The sequence below is a fragment of the Eleutherodactylus coqui genome, chromosome 1, assembly GCF_035609145.1.
Source record: "Eleutherodactylus coqui strain aEleCoq1 chromosome 1, aEleCoq1.hap1, whole genome shotgun sequence".
Taxonomy (NCBI): Eukaryota; Metazoa; Chordata; class Amphibia; order Anura; family Eleutherodactylidae; genus Eleutherodactylus; species Eleutherodactylus coqui.
In genome coordinates this window covers 55,961,187-55,985,968 of record NC_089837.1, presented here as the reverse complement: position 1 = coordinate 55,985,968, position 24,782 = coordinate 55,961,187, and the positions used below count along the sequence as shown (strand labels likewise).

The 24,782-nt window shown below is 44.3% G+C and overlaps 1 protein-coding gene across 1 annotated transcript; it reads right to left on the bottom strand.

Annotated features, from left to right (window-relative positions):
* Positions 1 to 3,547: 3,547 nt before the first annotated feature.
* Positions 3,548 to 24,687, bottom strand: SLC25A27 (solute carrier family 25 member 27). Its single transcript, XM_066589166.1, has 10 exons — positions 24,560 to 24,687; positions 21,269 to 21,457; positions 20,715 to 20,799; positions 16,800 to 16,922; positions 14,491 to 14,603; positions 13,958 to 14,042; positions 9,854 to 9,946; positions 8,272 to 8,374; positions 5,810 to 5,894; positions 3,548 to 3,735 (listed from the first exon to the last, which is right to left on the bottom strand). Exons 1-9 carry the CDS (start codon positions 24,648 to 24,650, stop codon positions 5,823 to 5,825), a joined length of 954 nt encoding a protein of 317 aa, XP_066445263.1. The 5' UTR covers positions 24,651 to 24,687; the 3' UTR covers positions 3,548 to 3,735; positions 5,810 to 5,822.
* Positions 24,688 to 24,782: the final 95 nt, after the last annotated feature.

Below are 24,782 nucleotides of genomic sequence, written 5' to 3'. Positions count from 1 at the left end.
CGGACGTATCTATGAGACGTGTCCGATGTGACTGACGTATCTAGGAGGTGTGTCTGATGTGACGGACGTATTTATGAGGTGTCTTCGATGTGACGAACGTATCTATGAGGTGTATCCGATGTGACAGCCGTATCTATGAGGCATGTCCGATGTGACGGACGTATCGTCGATGTGAAAGACAGGAGTGTCCGATGTGACGGCCGTATCTATGCGCCGTGTCTGATGTGACGGATGTATCTATGAGGAGTGTCCGATGTGACGGACGTATCTATGTGGTGTGTCTGATGTGACGGACGTATTTATGAGGTGTCTTCGATGTGACGAACGTATCTTTGAGGTGTGTCCGATGCGACGGACGTATCTATGAGGCGTATCTGATGTGACAGCCGTATCTATGAGGTGTGTCCGATGCGACGGACGTATCTATGAGGCGTATCTGATGTGACAGCCGTATCTATGAGGAGTGTCCGATGTGACAGCCGTATCTATGAGGCATGTCCGATATGACGGAAAGACAGGAGTGTCCGATGTGACGGCCGTATCTATGCGCCGTGTCTGATGTGACGGATGTATCTATGAGGAGTGTCCAATCTGACAGACATATCTATGTGGTGTGTCCGATCTGACTGACGTATCTATGAGGAGTGTCCGATCTGACTGACGTATCTATGAGGAGTGTCCGATCTGACTGACGTATCTATGAGGAGTGTCCGATCTGACAGACGTATCTATGAGATGTGTCCGATGTGACGGACGTATCTATGAGGTGTGTCCGATGTGACGGACGTATCTATGAGGCATGTCCGATGTGACGGATGTATCTATGAGGCGTGTCCGATGTGACGGATGTATCTATGAGGCGTGTCCGATGTGACGGACGTATCTATGAGGCGTGTCCGATGTGACGGATGTATCTATGAGGCGTGTCCGATGTTACAGCCATATCTATGAGGAGTGTGTGATGTGACGGATGTATCTATGAGGCGTGTCCGATGTGACGGACATATCTATGAGGCATGTACGATGTGACGGATGTATCTATGAGGCATGTCCGATGTGACGGATGTATCTATGAGGCATGTCCGATGTGACGGATGTATCTATGAGGCGTGTCCGATGTTACAGCCGTATCTATGAGGAGTGTGCGATGTGACGGTCGTATCCATGAGGCATGTCCGATGTAACGGATGTATCTATGACGTGTCTCATGTGACGGACGTATCTATGAGTGTCCGATGAGATGGACGTATCTATGAGTGTCCGATGTGACGGATGTATCCATGAAGCGTGTCCGATGTGACGGACGTATCTATGAGGAGTGTCCGATGTGTTTTACGTTAGTTTTAGTATATTCATGTTTTACAATTGGACCGGCTTCACAGTCCCGACTGAAGCCTACTGAACAACTTTGTGACAAACTGGAACATCTGGTCAGGAAATGTGAACAGTGTCCATCTCCTTTGAGAGAACTCACCACATTTGCAGGATGAATGTAGGGCAATAGTAGAAAGTATACCACAGAGAGTATCTAATGTTATTAGGGCCAAAGGAGCCCCACTAAGTATTATCATATAGAAATAAGTACTCCTTGTGATTCTTACCCAGGTATCCGCAGCTAATAATCTGCTAAGAGGTGAGTTTTACCCACCCACATACTGGGAGATCATTCAGAATCAGGAAATATTATACGTATGGGACTGAATTTCTAGAATATATGATCACCTGTCCATGTGGTCTATACTACATAGGAGAAACGACCAACGAAGTGAGGGTTCGTATTAACTCCCATAAGAGGACTATTAGATCAGGTAAAGTCGATCTACCAATACCTAAGCATTTTCAAGAGACTGGGCATTCCATCAGCCAGTTAAGATTGAGTTATCGACCCAGTACCTGATATCATTAGGGGTGGTGATCAAGAAAGGCAGTTGAAGTTACCTGAAGCTAGGTGGATTTACACTTTGGATACCATCCACCCTAAGGGGTTAAATGTGGATTATAACCCTCTACTGCATACGCTGTGATTGGTATATCAAACCAGGGGATTTTACGTGGGTTTGGCATATATTCTGTACCGAGCTACGTGTTTTTATTGCTTTATAGGGAGTTTCGAGGGTGACCGAAGATCATCAAGCTGAGCTGTTCGTCCGGGGACATCATGAGTGTCTTCCTAGGGTAGAGTATACATGTGGTTATGAGATCCCTTTATGCATCAGCACTGCTCTTTGTAAACATATGTGTATTGATCTATGTGATAGATATGGAGTGTATTGTCATTTACTTTGGGCCATGATTATATTGTCGTGGATTCCGTAGTCAATGTAACACTGCGCATGCGCAGATTTTCTCTACGAACTGGCATTGGGACTTCCCTATATGGGTATATTTGATAGAGTGCCTATGGTTATGGGTGAATTTTTGTCCTCATTCAGACTTAATAGTAAGCCTGTCAGCTCCAGTATCGTTATTGGTTGTGAGAGACCTAGATGCATGCGCTATTAAGATGATGTTGAAACAGATGGAGCACTATGTATATTCTGCGCATGCATGGAGGATCAGGTGACTCAATGGAGCGATCATGTGAGCATAGTACGAGGGACCGGAATTGACATGGATAGATTCAGCGGTGGTTGCTTGCGTGTCCCGCTGGCTAACTATCGCATGAATTGTGGCAATCTCGCGAGTGTCAGGTTAAGCTTGCGCATGGAATCAATGCAGATGCTAGAGGAAACATATTCTCCATTATGCTCCTGTTGCACCTGTGACTTGGTGGGGGCATGTACTTAGTGGGGGCATTTACTTGGTGGGGGCATGTACTTGTTTTGTATATAAAGGAAGATATGTGCATTGTGTTCTTCATTGGCTTGAGTAAGACTGACTGCGTTCAGTCGAAACGTTGCTGTGCTGTATGCAAAGCTGTGGCAATAAAAGAACCTTGTGTGAATGTCATGTTGCTTGTGAAGTTTCGTAACCCGGATGCTGCTTCATCATCACTTTACATTGCATTGACAGCGGATGACGAGTCCTCATCCAGAAAGCGTGCATCAGTGCCCGGAAGCGCTCCCTTGTGAGTAGAAGGTTGAGTGCCAGTGTGCTGCATCCATATACATTATTCTCCAATGGTGTATATCATCGCTGCACTGTTATAGGCTGCGGACCTCATGCTTGGCGGCCCTCACGTACATTTTTAGGTTTAGGCCGCCTGCAGACGGACGGAAATTCCGCGGCGGGATTTCCGCCCTTGGAAGCTGCCATAGGATTGCGTTAGCAAACGCAATCCTATGCAAACGACCGCGTTTTGTCCGCGCGAAATCTCGTGCAGCAAACAGACTGCAGTATGTTCTATTTCTGTGCGGGGCTCGCACAGAAACGTCACTCACGGGTTGCTGGCTCCGCTCTGCGCATGCAAGAGCCGGAGCTGCAGGGCGCGGGTGAGTACGCGCTGCTCTCTGTATGGGGCTCGGGTCGGGTCCCGCGGCGAGAATTCTCGCAGCCGGAGGCAGCCTTAAGAAGATAAATAAAACACAACCAACCTCGCACTGGCATGTGATAAGTAATATTTATGTCCACATTAAATAATCTGAGATTTGTATACAAAAATAATTTAAAATTTATGTAATAACTCAATTGTAGGAAATTAGTATCTTCTAAATGTCTCTGGCACGATCCATGGGGCCAAGTAGTCCAACTCCACACTATTGACTTCAGTCAGCGACTCACTCCCGGTCTTCGCACCTGCAATTAACAAACAAGTCCAATATGATATACAGCATAATGAGCAGAGTCATGTGGCAAAGGGCGGTCTCACACGGGCGGTTTTATTACGTACTACATGCGCACGTCTTGCGTGCGTAATACACGGTTATTAACTTTAGATTACTTTCTACAGAGCCTCTCACACAGAACGCATGAAATGTCCGCAACATGCTCTATCTTGGCGTATATTACACACGCACACACGCAAAGATAGTGTATGGGATTTGTCGGTACACAGGAGTATGCAATGCGTGCTACCTAAGCAGGAAATACGCTGGCAGCATGCAGGAGAAAACAACCGTGTGAGAGAGCCCTTAGGGCGAGTTCACAGTTGCAAGAAAATGCGAGAGTGGGTAAAAACGCAGAATTATGAAACTAATGATTTCAATAGTTTCCTTCACATTCGTTTTCACTCATGCAATATTGCGAGAGAAAAAATTGCGGCATTTCCTGCGTTTCGCTTTTTTTAATCTCCCCTGTTTCCTCGTGGAGCCTCCTTTTTATCGCATCACAAAGCATGAACTTGCGATTTTTGTGCGATGCGTTTTTAGCATTAGAAAGTCCTATTGACTTTTGCGCTAAAATCGCAAGTGGCGGTGATGTTTTTGTGAGAAAAAGCAGCCCAGCGCTTTAAAAAATTGCAGGAACAAAGCTGCTATTTTGCCACAATTTTCTTGTAGCGATATTGTGATTGGCAGTGTGAAGGAGCCCTTAGCCCTTTTCACACTGGTGATGAAATTTGCGCAATTTTCGCGCCATGCGAAAGTGACTGAAAATGCAGAATTATGAAACCCATGCTGCCCGATGTCAGGTGCAGAGGTGCTGCGGATCTGGACGGCTTCCATTGATTAAAATGGAAGCCTGCGGAAGCCGTCCGTGCAGGAAAACCACAGAAAATGGAGCATGCTGCGTTTTTGCCCGCACATGCAATTCGGGAAAAGAAATACATCCGCAGTAATTTAAACTTATAGCCAAGGAGAGCGCCCTGCGACTAAACACAGTAAAATCACTTTAACCCCTTAAAGGACATGTGTCATCAGAGAATGGCCTATTGTATAAACATACTTTAAGACTTGCTTGTAGTACTCCCCCAGCGCTTCCTGGCCAGGGGATCAAAATCCCGCCTCCAGGAAGAGCTGGCTCTTATTGGTTCTCAAATGCTGCGCCTCAGCCAATCAGAGTTGGCACTCAATGAGCCAATCACAGCCTACGCTTACTGGAGGCAGAGATTTTGAACCCCTGACCAAGAAGCGCTGAGTGAGAACTACAAGCAAATCTGCCAGAGAAGAAGAGACGTGCGGTGGAGCAAACAGCGCCTGTTAGGTGATGTATTCTGTTTTGTTTTTCCTGCAGCTAGGGTTTATTTTAGGGCTCTTAGGCCGCCTGCACACGAGCGGAAATCCCGCCGCGGGATTTCCCGCGGGATTTCCGCCGCTGAAAGTTTGCATAGGAGTGCATTAAAATACGCACTCCTATGCAGACAGCCGCGGTTTGGCCGCGCGAAATCTCGCGCGGCAAACAAACCGCGGCATGTCCTAATTTTCTGCGGAGCACGCACTCACCCGGCCGCCGGCTCCGGTCTGCGCATGCGCCGGCTGCGCGGCACATGAAAGAGCCGGGGCCGCCAGGCACGGGTGAGTACGCGCTCGTCCCTGCAGGCGCTCGGGTCGGATCGCGCAGCGAGAATTCTCGCTGCCGGATCCGACCCGCTCGTCTGCAGGCGGCCTTACAGTAGGATTTCCAACTATAAAAGTCGTATCACACAAAAAACGCATTTTCCAAAAAGGAAGGCTTCATAGGGAAACATGAGCTAAAAGACATCGCAAATCACGGAAATATCCAGCAACCCGCGATTTTGTATTCTGTAGCAGCCTACAAAACATCATGTTTGAAGGAACCCATTGGAAATCATGGGCTTCACATACATGGGATTTGTAGCGCTGTTGCATCGCAAGAAAATTGCGCAATTTTGCTGCCCATCTGAATGCCGCCTTAATGTATGGATTTTGGAAAACATTTATGGATTTAGGACTCCTCTTGCAGTGAAACTTACCCCATGATGAGGCTCAAAACGAACTCACTCCCACAATCCGTCTGATCTGCTCGTACGTCAGCCAGAACACCAACGACCAGGGAGCCTTCAAAATGCACCAACACAATACCAGGACATTAATGAAACCAGTGAGGGATAGATCAGGCAACTGCCTAAATAGTAATTCCATATTATGGAACAGGTCATTGTATCCGCATGCAGGAGCAGCGCCCTCTGTAAGGCTGGGTTCACACAGGGCGGATTTGTCGTGGAAATTCCGTCCGGAATTTAGCCGCGGCGAATCCGCCTGCGGCTGCTAATCCCGGAATTAGCCAGCCATGTGGACAAGATTTCTCAGAAATCTCGCCCACATGGGACGGCGAATCTGTCGCAGCAAAGCGGCCACACTCTCCTCTATGGGAGAGGAGTCCACATTCATCCAAAACACTTAAGAACCAAATGGATGTCTTATTTGGGACGTAAAAAAAAAATTGTGAAATTAAAATGGGGCGATATTGCTCAAGTGTCACGAAGCGACGTTGCAGACACATATAGACTCTTCATCAGGGTAGGTGTTAGGAAGTCGATGGGAAACCAATAAGGAAATATATTTTAAAGGGAACCTGTCACGTTCCCGCAGCGCCATAAACTACGTTATGGAGCCATTAGGGGAGGTGACAGAGAGCCAGGTGATGTATTTTTCATACCGACCCGCATCTTGGTTCCAGCTGTGCCCCCCTTTGAAGTGGGTGATACAGACACTCCGGTCACAGTTACTGATAATGATCTCTTGCAGAACCAAAAAGGAGAGGTCAAAGGAGCAGGGGAGGAAGATCCCGGATGCACACACTGCCATCAGTGTGTGTATCCAGCCACGACGGTGCAGAGTGAATACCATCCGGGGAGCTGCGGCATTCCAGTCGGTAATCACTTTAATGTTGACCAGATGTCATGAAAGTGAGACAAATGGCTGTCCCGCTGGGGTCCCAGCAGAAAGAAGGAAACAAGGTCCCAAAGCAGGACTGTCCCACCTAAATCGGGACATCTGGTTACCTTACTCTAGCTAAAGTGAAAGTAAAAAATCTCACTCTCGAGATGGTGCCTGATAAGCATCAGGCAGCGGACTGCACTGCATGGAAGTGACTGCAATACACAGAGGAGATCTCGAATGTGTGACATGGAATCCTTGGAGTGGCCCTCGAAAGGTCCCTTTACACAGGCCGATTATACTCGAACACTCCAAGGAACTCAAGATCACCTGACACTCAGGTTGTGCAAAAAGACAAATGATCAGCGGACAGACAAGCACAAACTCTTTCATTGGCTGATCATGTGTTTTAGACATAAAAATACAGTTATTTCCCACTTGCACCACACACAAATGCTCAGCTTGGCTGAACATTCACGTGTTTAGGGAGGTAAGCCGCAGCCAGAAAGCTCTAGCACAGGCTTACATCCCTAGAAACACAACGTCCCCCAATCCTCGTTTCTCCCAACATCATCTGTCAGGGGAAAGTTGAGCCGCCCCCATACACATCAATGAGTTGTCCAGTGCTGCCGTTACCAGCGGCCTCAGATGACCGGACACTAAAATGTATGGGGCAGGGTTGTCAACCTTCCAGAAATTCCTGGATAGTCCAAAAAAATAGGGCACTTTTTTTTCCAAGTGTCTGAAAAAACATTTATCCGTCCGTAATTTTTTTTTGAGGCTGCTGGTACTTGAGCGGGTAATAATGACCATAATTATTCTAATTTTATAGCTCACAGTAAATGCTGATCATGAGATCATATGAGTTTTGGACCAACAGACATGTGTTACTTATAAGGTGCAGCATCCAGTAAGATTTTCCAAGGTGTCCGTAAAAAATGTTCGCCATCCGTGATTTTTGGGTAAGTTATCCAGAAAGAAGAAGAATTGAGGTTGACTTCAAGTCCACAGTTGATTTAATTTTCTAATGGTACTCCATAATAAAACAGTCTAAGGGCTTATTTAGACACCGTATATCGGCTCGGTTTTCACGCCGAGCCGATATACGGTGTCCTTGTCTGCAGTGGGGGGGATGGAAGAGCCAGAAGCAGGAACTGAGCTCCCGCCCCCTCTCTGCCTCCTCTCCGCCCCTTGTCACTATTTGCAATAGGGGGGGGGGGGGGCGAGATGGGGCGGAGCTAAGTCCACCTGCTTAACTCCACCCCCATCCCGCCCCTCTCATTGCAAATAGGGGCGGGGAAGGGGCAGGAGCTCAGTTCCTGCTCCTGGCTCTTCCATCCTCCCCCCCCCCCCTGCAGACAAGTACACCGTATATCGGCTCAGCGTAAAAACCGAGCCGATATACGGTCGTCTAAATAAGCCCTTACATGCATATACTGCAGGAATAGCCCTGCCAATAAGCAGCAGTAAGAACACATAATGGAATAGCATGACTAAACACACAAAAGGGACTGCATATACCAGACGGATATTAAACATTCACTAACGCAGTTACCATTCTCATCCACGTAGGAATAAAACCTTTATAGAGGGACAGGAAGCCCTCGCCACGCACAGCTTGGATGAAGCAATCTGTGGAAGACTTGTACAGTATCCCCCTGTAAGATATAGGGACACGGCATATATTACAGCAGGACAGCGCCCCCGCAAGGCTGCAGGGAAAGAACATACAGATACAGCAAACGTTAAGATGCAGATAACTTTCTGAGCCACGGTTTATTTGCCCTGTCAATTGTTCTACAATGCCTTTATTATATGTATATTACAGCAGCTTTCAATGTCTTAATATAAGATAACTTCTCACAGTCAGGTTAAACTTTGCTGCATCTGTAACTGAGCAAGTGAAATAAAACTTCAGTTCTGAATGGGAAGTACAATAAAATAACCGAATTAATTCCTCTCATCTGGTCTAGTACACAGATCAGTTAGTGGACTCTTATGGGGTGTCCCTTTATTACGGGTCATGGGGTTGGGGGGGGGGGCTGTTGGGAGTTTCCCGAGCAGAGCATGCCACTCTAGGACATTCATATGGATTGTGTTCCTGGCACAACCCCTGTAACCTCTAACCTACTGTAGACTACCAGGGATATTAGTTATTAACTAGAGATGAGCGAGCACGCTCGGATAAAACAGTTACTCGGGCGAGCATCGCTTTTCTCGAGTAAGTGCTTACTGGTCCGAGCGTGCTCAGGTGGGGCGGCAGGGCTGAGCGGCGGGGGGTAGCGTGGGGGAGTGAGAGAGATCTCTCTCCTACCCCCACCCTCGCTACCCCCCCACCGCTTACCCCTGCCGGACCAGTAAGCAGTTACTCGAGAAGAGCGATGCTCGCTCGAGTAACTGCTTTATCCGAGCGTGCTCGCTCATCTCTATCATTAACCCATATGTGCTTTATACAACCAAGGATATTACCATTACCTCCTTCACTGCCCTAGACCACCAGAGATATTAGGTTTTAACCTCTAAAGCCCAATAGGGTATATGAACAAGGGTTGTGTTCTTGGGACAATCCCTTTAACCTCTAACCTACTGTAGACTACTAGGGATATTAGTTATCAAGCCATACCGGCCTTATAGCACCAAGGATATTACCATTAACTCCTTCACTGCCCTGGACCACAAGAAATATTAGGTTTTAACCCCTAAACCACACTATACCAAATAGACATGTACCAACACAAATTTCAAAACTAGACGATACCAAAATGTATAATTTTTGAGGCCTATATCTGGAATTTGTATCTATAACATATCACTTGTATAGGTTACCCTTTAAATGCAGATTTCATGGTTTGTAGGACAACCGGACCTTCATTGGGTGAACCACCGGTAGACTCAGTAATAGGTAAGCAGCGGTGGTTCAGCAGTGGATCTAAAGAAGGTAACACGTAGGGGTGAAGGGAGCCCTGACTATTAGGCACTGGGGGTTGTTTGTGAGGGTCTATACACTAGAGCTGGCGATTTCTATGTCCCGACTGAATAGTGCCTCTGTACAAGACTCACTCCGTGTCCTCACCCTCTATTACCAACTTCCTCCACACAGAAAGACAAGAAAACATTCACATCAGAAAGTCACTCACCGTCCATGCTTGTCTCTCGGCTGGTTCATGATCCTGGTCTTGATAACGTCGGCCGGTGTCCCTAAAGTAGCAGCTACCAGTCCTGAACATATGCTGTCCGAAAAGATAAAACGCTGCGGTCAGACATTCCACCCCTATAACAGCTCATTATACTGAGTTACCCACGTCTATAGGTCCTCATAATGAGGAGCCAGAAGTGTAATGGAAGACTTTGCTCCCATTGTAATCTATAGGAGTGATACCTTCTATTACACTTCCGGCTCCGATCCCAATGTGGAACTTTAACTAAACTGCATTGACAGTGCCCTGAGGATCAGCTGATGGCCAGAGTTCAAAAGTGTTGGACCCCTGCCGATCAAATATTGATGGCCTATCCTGAGGATAGGCAAGTAGTAGTAAATGACCAGAGAAACAACAAAAAGTTGTTTTTCATGTAAAATACTATTGGTGATCTATCCTCTGAATAGGTCAGCAATAGTTGATCAGCTGTAATCTGCCGCTCGGGATCCTGACCAATCAGCTGATCAGGCGCTCGCTAGTAGAGCCGCAATACACACAGGGGTTGGAAGCTGCTGCTCCAACCCCGTGTAGTGGCTGGTGCTTGTTACTGCAGGCTGGGGTCTCATTGAAATCAATGGATGATAGGTCATTAATAGTATTTTGCTTAGAAAACCTTGTGATGCCATAAAAGTGTGATCAGAGTAGGTCCGACCACTGAAGTAGTCCTTAAGCAATCTGAAGAATGAGGCGTCCAAACACCCACTCTTGGAAGAGAGACAGCCACGGTTCTTCTCCAATGGGATGACTGGGTGAATATATATGCACAGTCTGAGTCACCATTAACCACCATTACACAAATGCAATAGTAAGTCCAAATAATGGAAGGTTAAAGGGGTTTTCCAGGACTCAACTATTGATGCAGCATATCCTATCATGATCCATATTACGGACCGAAATTGCCCATTAACCCCTTAATGATGCGGCCGTTTTCCCCCCACCCCCATTTTTGTTCCCCCCCCCCCCTTTTAAAAAATTGTAACTCCTTTATTTATCCATCAACGTCGCTGTATGAGGTTTGTTTTTTTGCAGGACGAGTTGCATCTTTCTATGGTGCTATTTAGTCTACCATATAATGTACTGAAAAACATTTTTTGCGGGATGTAGTGTAGTTTAAATTAGTACCAATTCGGAATACATGCGACTTTTTGATCGCTTTTTATTGCATTTTTTCTGGGAGACAAGGTGACTGAAAAAGTACATTTCTGGCATACTTTCTCTTTTTTTTCTTTTTTTGGACAACATTCACTAAATGAGGTAAATAATGCGTTACTTTGATAGATCGGACTTTTACGGATGCAGCGATACCAAATATGTATTTCTCTTTTATGAATTAGACTTTATTTTATTATAGATATGGCAAAAGGGGGGCGATTTAAACTTTTATTAATTGTAAAAAAATAAAACTTTATTAATCTTATTTTTACTTTTTTTTTTTTAGCTCCCCCGGGGGACTACAACATGTGATGCTTTGATCGCTCCTGCAGTATGACATCATACTGCGATTTGACAGGCAGTCTATTAAGCCACACCACGGCGATGGTGCTGCTAAGACAAACCCGGGGCATTTCAGAAGGACCCTGGTTGCCATGACACCTGCGAGGCTACCTCGTGGGGGGGGGGGGCGTTACGGGACCCCTGAACATCGTGATTTAAATGCCGCTGTCAGAATTGACAGCAGCATTTAAAGGGTTAATAGCCACGATTGGCCATGCGGCTGATTGCAGCTATTGCCCGCGGGTGTCAGCTGTAATAAACAGCTGATGCTCGCGCTGTAACAAGACAGAGGTCGCCCCGCGATCCCTCTTCATACATACCCCGACGCTGCAGAGCGTAAATGTACGTCCTAGAGTGGGAAGGGGTTAAAGTCAATGGGATGGTGTAACTGCACAGCGAATATGCTTAATACATGTGTATTCGCTGCAAATTTATGCATAAAGGGAGGAGAAATCCATAGGACCTTCTTGTGTTTTTTTATCTTTGTGAACGTGAAAAACACAGTGAATACATGTGCAAAAAAAGCAAGAAGGTCCAAATACGCTGTGAATATGCACAGTTTTGGTCCATGAAAACGCTGCATACCTCACTGACTGAAAATGCATACACCCGTATGAATGCACTATGATGGCTTTTCTTCCCTTCCACCTTTTTAGCACCGAGCTTCCTACTTTGGAGGATGGCTAGGGTGCCCGGGTAGGGCCGTCGGAGCTGTGCCACCACCTGGGAGCTGCTGAACACAATGATTAGAGGTGTGCCAGACCTTAGAAACCAAGATGGAACTGCCAAGCGCTGGCTGCGCTTTTCAGGGGAAAGCAGAGAGCTGGTCCTTTTGTGTCCATACCTCATTGAGGGCCACATAAACTCACATGGCGGCTGGATTTGGTGGGCCTTGAGTTTGGCACATGTGCTCTACAGTGAGATGACTGTTAATGTCTGACAGGGAGAACTAAAAGAGGGTTGGAAAGGAGCCTATGGTGATATAGAGATATGGATAAAGTGTCCCCCAAATATCCATACTAACTTACCGCTCAAGATACTAGGAAAGATGAATTCAATGTTTTAATCTCCCCTTCCTCCCTCACATCTGAGAGGCCTCTAATATGCATTGGGCTTCAGGAAGTCTTGATTATGATGGCAATAAAATTAGCCAGTGACAGGTAGATGTTAATTACCCCCCCAGCCCTGCCAGGGAGGCTTAACACCTCCTTAATTCTTGCAGACTCCCTGTAAGCTCAAGTCAGATTAATGGAAAATCTCTTAGTAGAGATAATTGGTTGTTTGATGGTCCCATCCCGATAGGAGTATATTTTTAGAATTGGACGGGCCAGTTGAATGAAACGCATCTACACATGTTGCGGTACAAGCTCAGTATCACCCCCAAACGGCATAGCCACGTACTTGTTATAATTTACGTGTCATGCTTGATATCACCGAATGGATAAAATTATGACCAGAAATATGCCGGGCCCATATTCCCAATCGGAGTATCTTGTGCGGATATATGGCCAAAAAAAGGAATTATAAATTTTCCACAAGAGACGCATGCCCCCACCCCATGAGGATTCTGAGGAATCCTTTATAATTCAGGGATCCACAGACCCCTGTTGTCAGACCTCAGAGATATGCCTTGGCGTAAGGCTGCCCCCATTGCTTCAGTAACTCTGCACTGATCAGAATCTTGAGCCGGATATACCAAATCTGGTATCTTTTACTTTCCTCCTTGTTTTATTTTAAAATACTGTCTTGTTGTGTATACCTGTAAACCCTTATACTCCCATAGAACTACTCTTTTGTATATCCTTACATATATGCACTGCTAGGTTTTTGCTGAAAAAAAATCTGCAATTTATTAGTCAAGCCTTGTCTGTTTTAAAATGAACCATAAACTCCGAAGATCGTGTTCATAACTCATACTCTGGGTCCCAGCTTCTCTTAACAGCTGGTGGTGGCAGCATGTGTATGTGAGCGGCATTGTAGCGCATAAGGCCGGATCAGGCGGCAATTTGTGCTTTCAGTCTGCATGTGGCAGGACCCCATGGTTACAAATCCACCTGTAGTCTGGCAACTCAATACTTGCAATCTCGCTAAAGTGATCGATCGAGGCTCTGCCGTGACACGAGGTCATAGTGGTGAGGCACCCGGAACAGTCGGTCTGTGACTAATTGATGAGAGAGGCGGGATCTGTCAGGTCTCCCCTCTCTCATCCGTGACACCTATGGCTAACATATGACAGCATGGGAACTAATATAATGAACACTGATTCCAGGATCTGTCTGCTGGAACCTCTACCAATCAGCTGTTGCCTGTACATATAGTACAGATGTGATAGCATGTGGCACCAAAATCAATGGGAGATGATGTAATGTGGTCCCATGGAGTCCTCCAGGACTAAAGCTGCTCTTTGCAGCAGCTCTGACTAGTACAGGCGAAGATGTCCCACTCTATGGTAGCACATAGGAACATCCTTGCCTTGTTTAATGTGGCTCTCCAGCAGGGATCATATTTAAGTGTAGCCCATAAGACCCCCGCCGTGCATAAGACAATTACCTAGAAATACTGTGACATAAACTGTTGTCCTTGAGGCTCGTGTTTCGAAGTAGAAAGTGTTTCACGGTATCGTAAGTGGTCAGATCTGAAGAAGGCGGAAAGAGAAAAAAAAGTTATAAAGAAGGAATTTTGTTTTTACTGTTGATTTAAAAATAGAGCTAAACTGGTTTTCCTACCATAGACATTGATGGGACATCCTCTGGGATGCCACCTTTTTGGAGAACAGGGGCCGTCTGACATTCTTTCCACCAGGTAAGGCTGCTGCTGCTTCCAGATAGAGTGGTAAGGTGTGTAAGAATGTGCACAGCTCTCTCCAAGTCTATGGGCGTTCCATAAAACGCAGTAGTCCCATAGACTTGGAGAGAGACGGGATCCTCTAAGCCCACTCTACTCAATCACGGCCTGGATGTTGCAGCTATCAGCTGCCCTATCGGCTGGCATAATGCCATAAATGTCTATGGTGTGAAAAGCCCTTTAAATTAGTCAAAAAGGTATACATACAGTTTAGGTGTCAGCATACAAGATCTATTTACCTCCCATATTTACAAGCGCAGCTCTCTGAACATTTGGCACCCAGCCGGCCCACAAGGCACGAATACCTCCTTTGGACACAATAGTCACAAATGCGTGATATACACCTCGAACTCTGTAAATGGATATGGAAGATGGCAGGAGTCAAACAACTCCAACTCCAAGCTGTGCTAATTCCTTCACTCAAATTACTCATTTGCGATATAATGTAACATATCATATTTAAGTAGGGAGAAACATGCAAAAAAACATTCTACAAGCCATGCTCTTGTACAAAGGGGCAGTATTATAGTAGTTATATTCTTGTACATAGGGGGCAGTATTATAGTAGTTATATTCTTGTACATAGGGGGCAGTATTATAGTAGTTATATTCTTGTACATAGGGGGCAGTATTATAGTAGTTATATTCTTGTACATAGGGGAGCAGTATTATAGTAGTTATATTCTTGTACATAGGAGCAGTATTATAGTAGTTATATTCTTGTACATAGGGGGCAGTATTATAGTAGTTATATTCTTGTACATAGGGGGCAGTATTATAGTAGTTATATTCTTGTACACAGGGGGCAGTATTATAGTAGTTATATTCTTGTACATAGGGGGCAGTATTATAGTAGTTATATTCTTGTACATAGGGGGCAGTATTATAGTAGTTATATTCTTGTACATACGAGGCAGTATTATAGTAGTTATATTCTTGTACACAGGGGGCAGTAATATAGTAGTTATATTCTTGTACACAGGAGGCAGTATTATAGTAGTTATATTCTTGTACACAGGAGGCAGTATTATAGTAGTTATATTCTTGTACATAGGGGGCAGTATTATAGTAGTTATATTCTTGTACATACGAGGCAGTATTATAGTAGTTATATTCTTGTACATAGGAGCAGTATTATAGTAGTTATATTCTTGTACATAGGAGGCAGTATTATAGTAGTTATATTCTTGTACATAGGAGGCAGTATTATAGTAGTTATATTCTTGTACATAGGAGCAGTATTATAGTAGTTATATTCTTGTACATAGGGGGCAGTATTATAGTAGTTATATTCTTGTACATAGGAGCAGTATTATAGTGGTTATATTCTTGTACATAGGAGGCAGTATTATAATAGTTATATTCTTGTACATAGGAGGCAGTATTATAGTAGTTATATTCTTGTACATAGGAGCAGTATTATAGTAGTTATATTCTTGTACATAGGGGGCAGTATTATAGTAGTTATATTCTTGTACATAGGAGCAGTATTATAGTAGTTATATTCTTGTACATAGGAGGCAGTATTATAGTAGTTATATTCTTGTACATAGAGGGCAGTATTATAGTAGTTATATTCTTGTACATAGGGGGCAGTATTATAGTGGTTATATTCTTGTACATAGGGGGCAGTATTATAGTAGTTATATTCTTGTGCATAGGGAGTAGTATTAGAGCAGTTATATTCTTGTACATAGGGGGCAGTATTATAGTAGTTATATTCTTGTACATAGGGGGCAGTATTATAGTAGTTATATTCTTGTACATAGGGGGCAGTATTATAGTAGTTATATTCTTGTACATAGGGGGCAGTATTATAGTAGTTATATTCTTGTACATAGGGGGCAGTATTATAGTAGTTATATTCTTGTACATAGGGGGCAGTATTATAGTAGCTATATTCTTGTACATACGAGGCAGTATTATAGTAGTTATATTCTTGTACATACGAGGCAGTATTATAGTATTTATATTTTTGTACATAGGGAGCAGTATTATAGTAGTTATATTCTTGTACATAGGGGGCAGTATTATAGTAGTTATATTTTGTACATAGGGGGCAGTATTATAGCAGTTATATTCATGAACTCTGAGTTTCGTCTTGACGCATGATGAGATTGACATTCAGAATAGAAAGCATGACTTTTGATTCACTTTAGTCTTAATGTTTATAGTTTGTAACTAATTATGAGGCAGTATTCAGCAGATTAATATCAACTACCTGTTAAATCTGCTTAAGATAATAGTGAGCTTTAAAGTAACACTGCCAGGAGATATAAACATTTCTAGAGGTTGCCCCTTCACCAGTGTACGTAGTACGGAAACAGTTTCTGCTACCCATGCAGATTCCGTTTTATAGCGGCAGAGAGGAATCCACCTTTCCTGCTTGTTGACCGTATATTGTAATGGCATATTAGACTATGAGGCTAATATGGCGTCCAGTCCTGGTTGGTTCTCTCCCATTCGTTATAGGCTGGTAAACATCCATGAAGGATTCCTCTATCAAAAGGACTGCATTGTTAGTAATCAAGGGACAGTCTGCTCTTACCTGGGCGGTTTTCCTTCAAGCCTCCTCCTTCCCTCCATTTGCATCTGAACTTTTACCAGATCTGTTGGACTAGCAAAAAACTGTCCCAGAGCTCCAGCAGTCATTCCCCCTACCACAGCCTTCCTAAAATGGAAAAGATTTGTGGTTACAGGATAGACATCGCTGAATATTATGAATCTGGAACACTGAAAGTGAAAAACCTTTAACCCTTTCCAATCCACTGCCTGACGTCTGAAGACATTCTGTTTGAAGACAGTGCAGCTCTGATGTCGGAAGACATCCGGCAGGGTATTCTTACTGGATATTACTGGCCGCTCTGTTGTCGGGGGGCCTCTCCAGCATGTCCTATACTGCAGTATTGGCTCTAGCCAGCAGATGGCACAAATAAAAAGCCCCCTAGAAAACCCTGAATCCAAAATTGGATTGCAAAGGGTTAACTGCTAAAGCATCCTGCTGGATGTACTTCTATGGTCAAGCAGCTAAAACTAATCTGGGTGATTCCCAGCAAAATTTACAATTGCACAGCATTCATATTAGTAGTTTTCTGTTTTTTTGACAAATTGTCCAACAAAACGGCATTTCAAAGCACAATAGGATATTAAAATATGTACATTCACTTTAAAGCGTACTTCAGTTTTCAGAACAAGCCACTGCGTACAGACATGAAGATACACACTATTTTTGCCCATTATATTACTTGTATCCTGTATTGTACCCCCTTTTTCTATTCTGCAGGGTGTATATCTGCTTCTCAAGCCTCTCAGAACTGGTGGGATGAGCTGGTATGCTGTGTTCTATGGGACTATGCATAGAGAGCTGCAGACCCTGTTCTCTAACTGTGTGTAACACACACAGACATTACATCATCATGAAGGAGTGTACAGCAAAACTGCAGTGAAGATGTTATTTCTGCAGCTAAAACACAGTAAACAAGGACTGAGTCTGCTTTCACAATTTTGCCATGCTGCAATAACTTGAGAAAACTCATGTATGTGAGGCCAATACTTTCCAATGGGCTCCTTCACATTAGGTCTGCTTTCCTTGATGTTATCTTGTGAGGAAACAAATCACGGTGTGCTCTATATTGCTACAATTTGCAATTGTTCTTTAGCCCATGTTTCTTTATGGAGCCTTCAATTTTGTTGCATCCTAACGTTATGGAGGAGGGATTTATGAATTGACCAATCAATGCCGCGGCTCAGCCAATTCCTAAATCCTGCCTTCACAATGCGCTGTCTGTTTATTGGTTCTTTGGCCGCTGCTCAGCCAATCAATGCAGTGCTGGATGAACCAATCGCATTGGCTGAGCAGCGCTGGATGAACCAATCAATGCAGCACAGGATGAACCAATCAGATCCATCGCTTCCTGGAGTGATCTTCGGTGGGCGCATGAGGACTGCAGGACGCACGGTGGAGCTCTGGAGAGGGCGGGAGGACCCGGACCGAGCCTTTTTGAGAACCATTCTCTTTTTTTCTTTATTATGGAATGCAGCTAGGTCTTAGTTTCAGGGTAGGGCTTAACCTTCTTGCGATTTTATCACGGACAGCAGCAATGTGATGCGTGATTTCTTACAAAAAACCCCGCATCGCTGACACAACAAAATCGCAGGGACAACGCTGCGATATTGACGCAATTTTGTAGCAGCAATATCACTGTTGCCAGTGTGAAAGAGGCCTTACAGTGAACTGCAGGTGGTGTCTGTGCGTGTCTCTTCTCCCCTCTGCTCACTATACACTTCAATAAGCACCCTTACTCCTCCACCCTCCCCCATCCCTGGTTTAATGTCTGCTGTCAATCGATTGTGGACAGCAAGTTAGGATGAAGGGAGACCTCTACCGGGCAGCACTGTAGACTGATTTAGCAGCACAAAAGCATCATTTTAGTTAAGTACAGTAAATGACAGTTTTGCTAAGTATCACACTGGCTATGACAGAAGCACAATGACTGCCCGCTTACACAGGCCGATGGTGGCTCGATTTTTATGCCTGCCTAAACCAAACGATAAAGTATTGTTTGTTGTTCAGTCGCTCACAAGCAGTGTGCAGTCTCCATAGACTTTGTATAGAGCCTGTACACCGCTCCGAGCAAAGCTGGAAATAGCCAAGCGGGCACAGCTGTCAGATTAGTGCTTCTGCCCATTCATTTTATCAATCGGTCGGGGTCTCCGCATCCAGATATCCACCGATCAAAACTTAGGACAGGTCCCTAGGACAGATCAGAAGTTTTTATAGAGTTTAGTTGCACTTTAAGCTGCATCGAACAAATAAGCATCTTGCCAAGGAAAATAAGAAATTAGCTTATGTGACCTGAAAAAAATCAGATATCGTATCAGATGCAAAGCACATAAAAACACAAAAACGTAACCGCAGACTCGGCTGAACTATTTTATTACACTCGGCATTAACCCCTTAAGGAAGCGGCTCTGTTTTTTCCTTTTGGTTTTCTGCCTCCCAACTTTTAAAAAATGGTAACTTTTATTTACCCGTCAACGTAGCGGTCCGTGGGCTGTTTTTCGCGGGATGAGTTGTAGTTTTTCAGTGAATTATACGGGCACAGTGATACCAAATATGCTTTTATATATATATATATATACACACACATACATACATACATACATACACACATACATCAAAAGGGATGGGGAAGTTAAACTTTCATTATCTTCATTTTTTAAAATAATTAATAGAACTTTTTGAAATTATTTTTTACATTTTTTAGACCCCATGGGTGACATGAACTTGCAATGGTTTGATGGCTCCTGCAATATCAGATGCCAAGCGAATAAGCACACAAAAACGTAACCTGCAGACTCAGCATAAATATTTTATCGCACTCGGCGTTAAATAAATCAGCTGGGAGTATGAACCTTGCCACAGTCCCAGTATGCCCTGGACTGCCCTGTCTAGCACGTTATCTCCTCCTACCAACTACAAGGTTGCAGCTACCAGCTCATAGCAGGGTCACCTTACAGCGATTCCCCGCTGATAATGTCATTTTCAGGTCCAAAGTCTACTGTGTGTTCTGATACAGAGTTCCAAATCCTCCCGCATGAACACAGAGGATATGTATCTAAGATCATCCTACTATACACCAGTCTTAAGGCCCTTTTACCCGCTTAAAATCGGTTCAAACTGACGAAAATGAGTGATAATCGTTACATGTAAACACGAGCAGTCATGCACTATTCATTCACTTGTCATTAAGCGGCATAAAAATAGTCGTCAGGCAGTTCAAAATTCGCTCCATTTGAATGGAAATTGTTCAGCATTTTGAATGGCTTGGGGACATGAGGGGAGTAAACAATGTACTCATTGACAATGTACTCATTGTGTTCACTCATGCCAGGAAAAGACAATGGAATCCTGCCGGCCAGATAATGCCAAGCAATACCAAGTGTACTCATTGTACACCAACGAGGGGCAAGAACCCTAAATCATCTGTCTGTACACGGTTATCTTTCCCTTCTAGAAAAGTCTTTGGTTTGGCTTATATTTCCAGTCATTGTAATAAAGCTTGTAGTAAATTAACCTGTGATGAAGAAGTGACTAAAATGCTGTTGGCAATTGTCAACAAAGATCCCATTGCATGCTGTAAACGTCTACTAGACCTACCCCTATAGGGTGGGGGAAAATTTTTTTCTCTTCAAGTTAAAGCCACAAAACAACAGCATTAGGGGTTGATCGCAAATGGCAACAAGATTATAAATTCTTGTTGCCATTTTTTAATTATGGATCACACTGTTGATGTTTTTGCAGCTATGTATTCTTCGACTTGTTTCATTCTGTATGTAATGTCTGATTTTGTCTGTACATGTACCCTCTGATTTGCAAAGTGCCACGGAATGTGCTGGCGCCATAAAAAAAGATTACCATAAAAAGAATGTCAAGGAACAACGGAAATATTCGCCCACCTACCACAGAGGAAACGACTCACTATTCCCTTTTCCAAGCGGCGAGTCACGGAGCTGCTCATAAGCCACCATGCGGACTCCTGAGTACACTGTGTAATGGGAAAAGTAAGGTCAATCCACTGTAGTAGCCACATAGGCTTAAATAGTATCAGAGAGCAAAAAAGGCACAAAAATAATAAAAACTGTGTTAAATACAATAAATAAGCCTCATTACCCACCCAAACCACGGCTTTACCACCTCACAGGAAAGAAACGTGTGGAAGGAGTATATTAGAACATAAACCGTGACATTGTGCCGAGTCCATTGCATGACGGACGCCGACCGACGGAACCCACTGAATTATACTTGGGTCCGCCAGGTTCCGCTGAGGTATCTATTGCGCGGAGCAAGGTGCGTTCACATCAGCTTCAAAGCGTCCGTCGCGATTCCATCATTCTTGACAGGAAGAATAGCGCAGCATGCAAGGGCGGACAGCACAAGAAAACGGTACGGGCCCCATTATAAACGTCTGTTGGGCACAGTTGTGGAAAGTTTCACTTTATAGACACATATATTACCAATATGGCGATAGAGTGCAGGCGTCGCTCCCTGCCAAAGCTTCCACAGGCCTTCCTCCTGCGCTATACCAACGGCTGTGCGCACCATCCCTCTGTAGGGCACGGCTGGGCCTCCTTCTCCGAAGCGGTTCAGTGCCGCCTCACCTTGTATCTGCAGACGCGTTTTGGTGAGATCCAGAGGAAACGTCACTGTTAATACAGACACTATTATAGTAACAGGCAGTGACATATCCGGTATTGTCCACTACTAAACAGGTCTACAATGCCATATGTATGTCAAGGAGGTACTTTTCCAGAAACAGCACCACTCTGAGGCCGTACCTGGCATTGCAACACAGACTTATTCAATACCAGAAGCAACCCAGAGACAAAAGCAGCGCTGTTCCTTTTATCCTAATCTCATACAATCCCTTCACCAATGATAATACATTCTGCGTAATACTTATGGGCTGTTTGCTCTGCGCTTGGCTGCTCCATTAGGACGTACAATAACCATGATCCGTGACTCAGCTGCATTGTCTTAAAGGAGCTTCAAGTCCACCTAAGGTCTTGTCAGATGTTTGGACTGCTACTTTATCGAACCCAAATGCTTTACACTGCAGCTGTTTGCTCAGATTTCTATGCTTCAGTTCCCCAGTAGTCAAGGCTGGGCCTCCATTCCCACAGTAATGAGGTTCAGCCTTATATAATGAGGCCCATTTACACGCAACGATTATTGCTCAAAATTCATTCAATTCCTTACATGTAAATGTGAAGCCATCGTGCAATATTCATTCATTTGTCATTTATCGTTGAGTTTCATAACTATAGTTTGTTTGTTTTTCGCTTTGTTTAAATGGCATTTGTTCAGTCTGTAAAAGACTAAACAACTTGAGGGGAGAGGTGAACGTTTGCAGTGCCAAAACACAATGACTACTTGTTTACTCGTGCCAGCAGAAGACAATGGCTTATCTTCACACTAATTAAAACCCTGCAGGCCATAGATTCCTCGCATAAACACACTCCCACCTGAGCAAACAACATATACAGAGTTTACTACAGCTAATGAGGGAAATGGAGAGGATTTCACACGATTATCTGTTCATTTAAACATTCTATGCAAAGAAGGTTGTTAATTCGTTCCATCATTCAACCGATAATCATGTGTAAATGGGGCTTTATATGGACCCCCATTCACATGAATAGATGGCATATGACACTGTTTCCCCGATGAAATGTCTATTTTCCCCGTTACTAGCCGCTATTCTCCCCTTTTATTCATTGCATGATTAAAGAGATCAGCAGTATTCACCGTCAAGATCTCTGTGTGCTGTCAGTGAATTGAAGCATTGTTGTTCACATCCAGAAGCCGACAACCCATACAGACCTAATACATCTCATAGTGGTATCAATGTCTCTGCTGTCCTAACAGTTTGTTACAATGTATCAGTGCAGGTACATGTATCAGTCTGGCGTCTCATCATTCAGCTCACAACTGTGATGTATTAAGTTTCTGAGAGTTTTCAGCCTCTTAAAGGGGTCTCTACGGATACTGATGATCAGTCCTGAGATTATGTGACCAATATCTGATGGTGTAGGTCTGCCGCCATTAGCTGTTCGCACCGCAGCCTCCTCTTAGGCCAGTGGCATCATGTTCATTCCTCACTTGGCTTTTGGCAACTCGGTCCCATTCAAGTGAACGGGACTAATCTGCTTTACCAGGCACTGCAGCTACAACATGCATGGCCGAGCACTGCAGTATCTGGCCAGGTCACTGATAGGGTTCCCAGGCAGCGGACCCCCACTCATCTGATACCGATAGGTCATCAATATCCAACTCCCAGAAAATCCCTTTAAATTTAACCTCTTAGTGACAAGTCTATTTTGTGCCTTAAGGACCAAGCGATCACCCCGCTTGAAGAGCCATAACTCGTTGACATAGCCACATGAGGGCTTGTGTTTTGGGGATGAGGTGTATATTTTAATGGCACCACTCTGGGATATATGTAATATGTTGTGGAACTTTTATTAATATTTTGGGAGGGGGAGGAGATGCAAAAAAATGGCAACACATTCCACCGTTGTTTTTGGGTTTTGTTTTTACAGCATTCACTATTCGGTAAGTATAACATGATAACGTTCCTATGTGGATCGGAACGATTACTGCGGAAGGAAGTTCATAGAGATTTTTTATTTTTTAGTACAATATAAGTGTAATTCGCATCGCTGCATTCTTAGGAGGCAGAGAGGGGGCAGGAGCTCAGCACTGCTCCCGACTCTTCCAGCCTCCTCCCCCTGCAGAGAGGGACGCCGTATATCGGCCGGCGTGAATACGCGGCCGATATACGGTCGTCTGAATAAGCCCTAATAGCTATTACCGCGTCCATAATGCCCCGACAATGAAAATATCTTGGTATTCTTTTCACTTGGTGAACGCCATAAAAATAGTTTAAAAAAAGTTATTCCAGAATTGCTATTTTTCTTTTGTTCGCCTCCCACGAAATGTAATAAAAAGCAATTTAATAGTCCCACGTACCTCGCAATGGTAGCAATAAAAACTACAACTCTTTCTGCAACAGACTAAACCTCACAGAGCTCCGCTGCCGGGATAATAATGTTCTGCGTCTTAGAATGCGACAATGCAAAGTCAATGGTTTATCTTTAAAAACGTGTTTTCACTGTGCAAAAGTAGTTAAATAAAAGTTTCTATAATCTTGGCATCGCAGGAATCGTGCCGATCCAGATAAGAAAGTTATCATCTTAGTTTTACTAAATAGTGAACATCGTAACAAAACCCAAAAACAATGGCGGAATTTCAGCATGTTTTTTCCATCCGTCCCCCCAAAATGTAATAAAAGTTCTACAGCCCCTTATATGTCCCCCAGAGTGCGGCCATTAATATATACAGCTCATCTTCCTCACACAGCCAGGTCAGCCAGTTAGGACTTTTGCAATGCGCCATGAAAGAAAAAAAAAAATTAAAAAAGTTTAAAAAAAATTAAAAAACACTTGGTTTAAATAAAACAAAAGAGGCGGTCACTAAGGGGTTAATATAGTGTAGCCATTTAAACGTGGATGTATATCGCTTCCATGGGGAGAAAATCAGGAGACTCAAATTACAAACACGCAGAACGTGACACAAGACATAATATAACATTCGCAAACTTTGTACAAGTCTGGTTATAATCTACAGGGGGACCACAAATACAAGCATGCCCTTTTGACATGGGTCTGCAGAACACGCTGGGACTTGTAGTCCTGTGAATTCAAGGGCAGGACCCTCCCCCAATACAGGACACACGCTGCAGGTACCTAGCTCGGCCACACTGGCCGCACAGGCGGACAGGACAAACTTGCTGAGCCGGGGCCATCGATCTGGCAGTGCTCTATCCTCAGGTGCCATCCCCAGGCACAGCGTGGAGGAAAGACCCTATACCCCCAACTCCAAGCAGGTCGTGACGTCACTGTACCCGCACAGAGTGCTGGGAAATGTAGTTTGGACCGTAGCATCTTCTCGGCTGTCAAACAGTAGGAC

Coding starts and splice junctions, on each gene's coding strand:
- SLC25A27 (XM_066589166.1), bottom strand. CDS start 24,650: ATGGCACCTGAGGATAGAGCACTGCCAGATCGATGGCCCCGGCTCAGC. Junction 21,458..24,559: donor GGCCAGTGTGGCCGAGCTAG/GTACCTGCAGCG, acceptor CTGTATTAACAG/TGACGTTTCCTCTGGATCTC. Junction 9,947..13,957: donor TTATGTCACAGTATTTCTAG/GTAATTGTCTTA, acceptor CTTTTCGGACAG/CATATGTTCAGGACTGGTAG.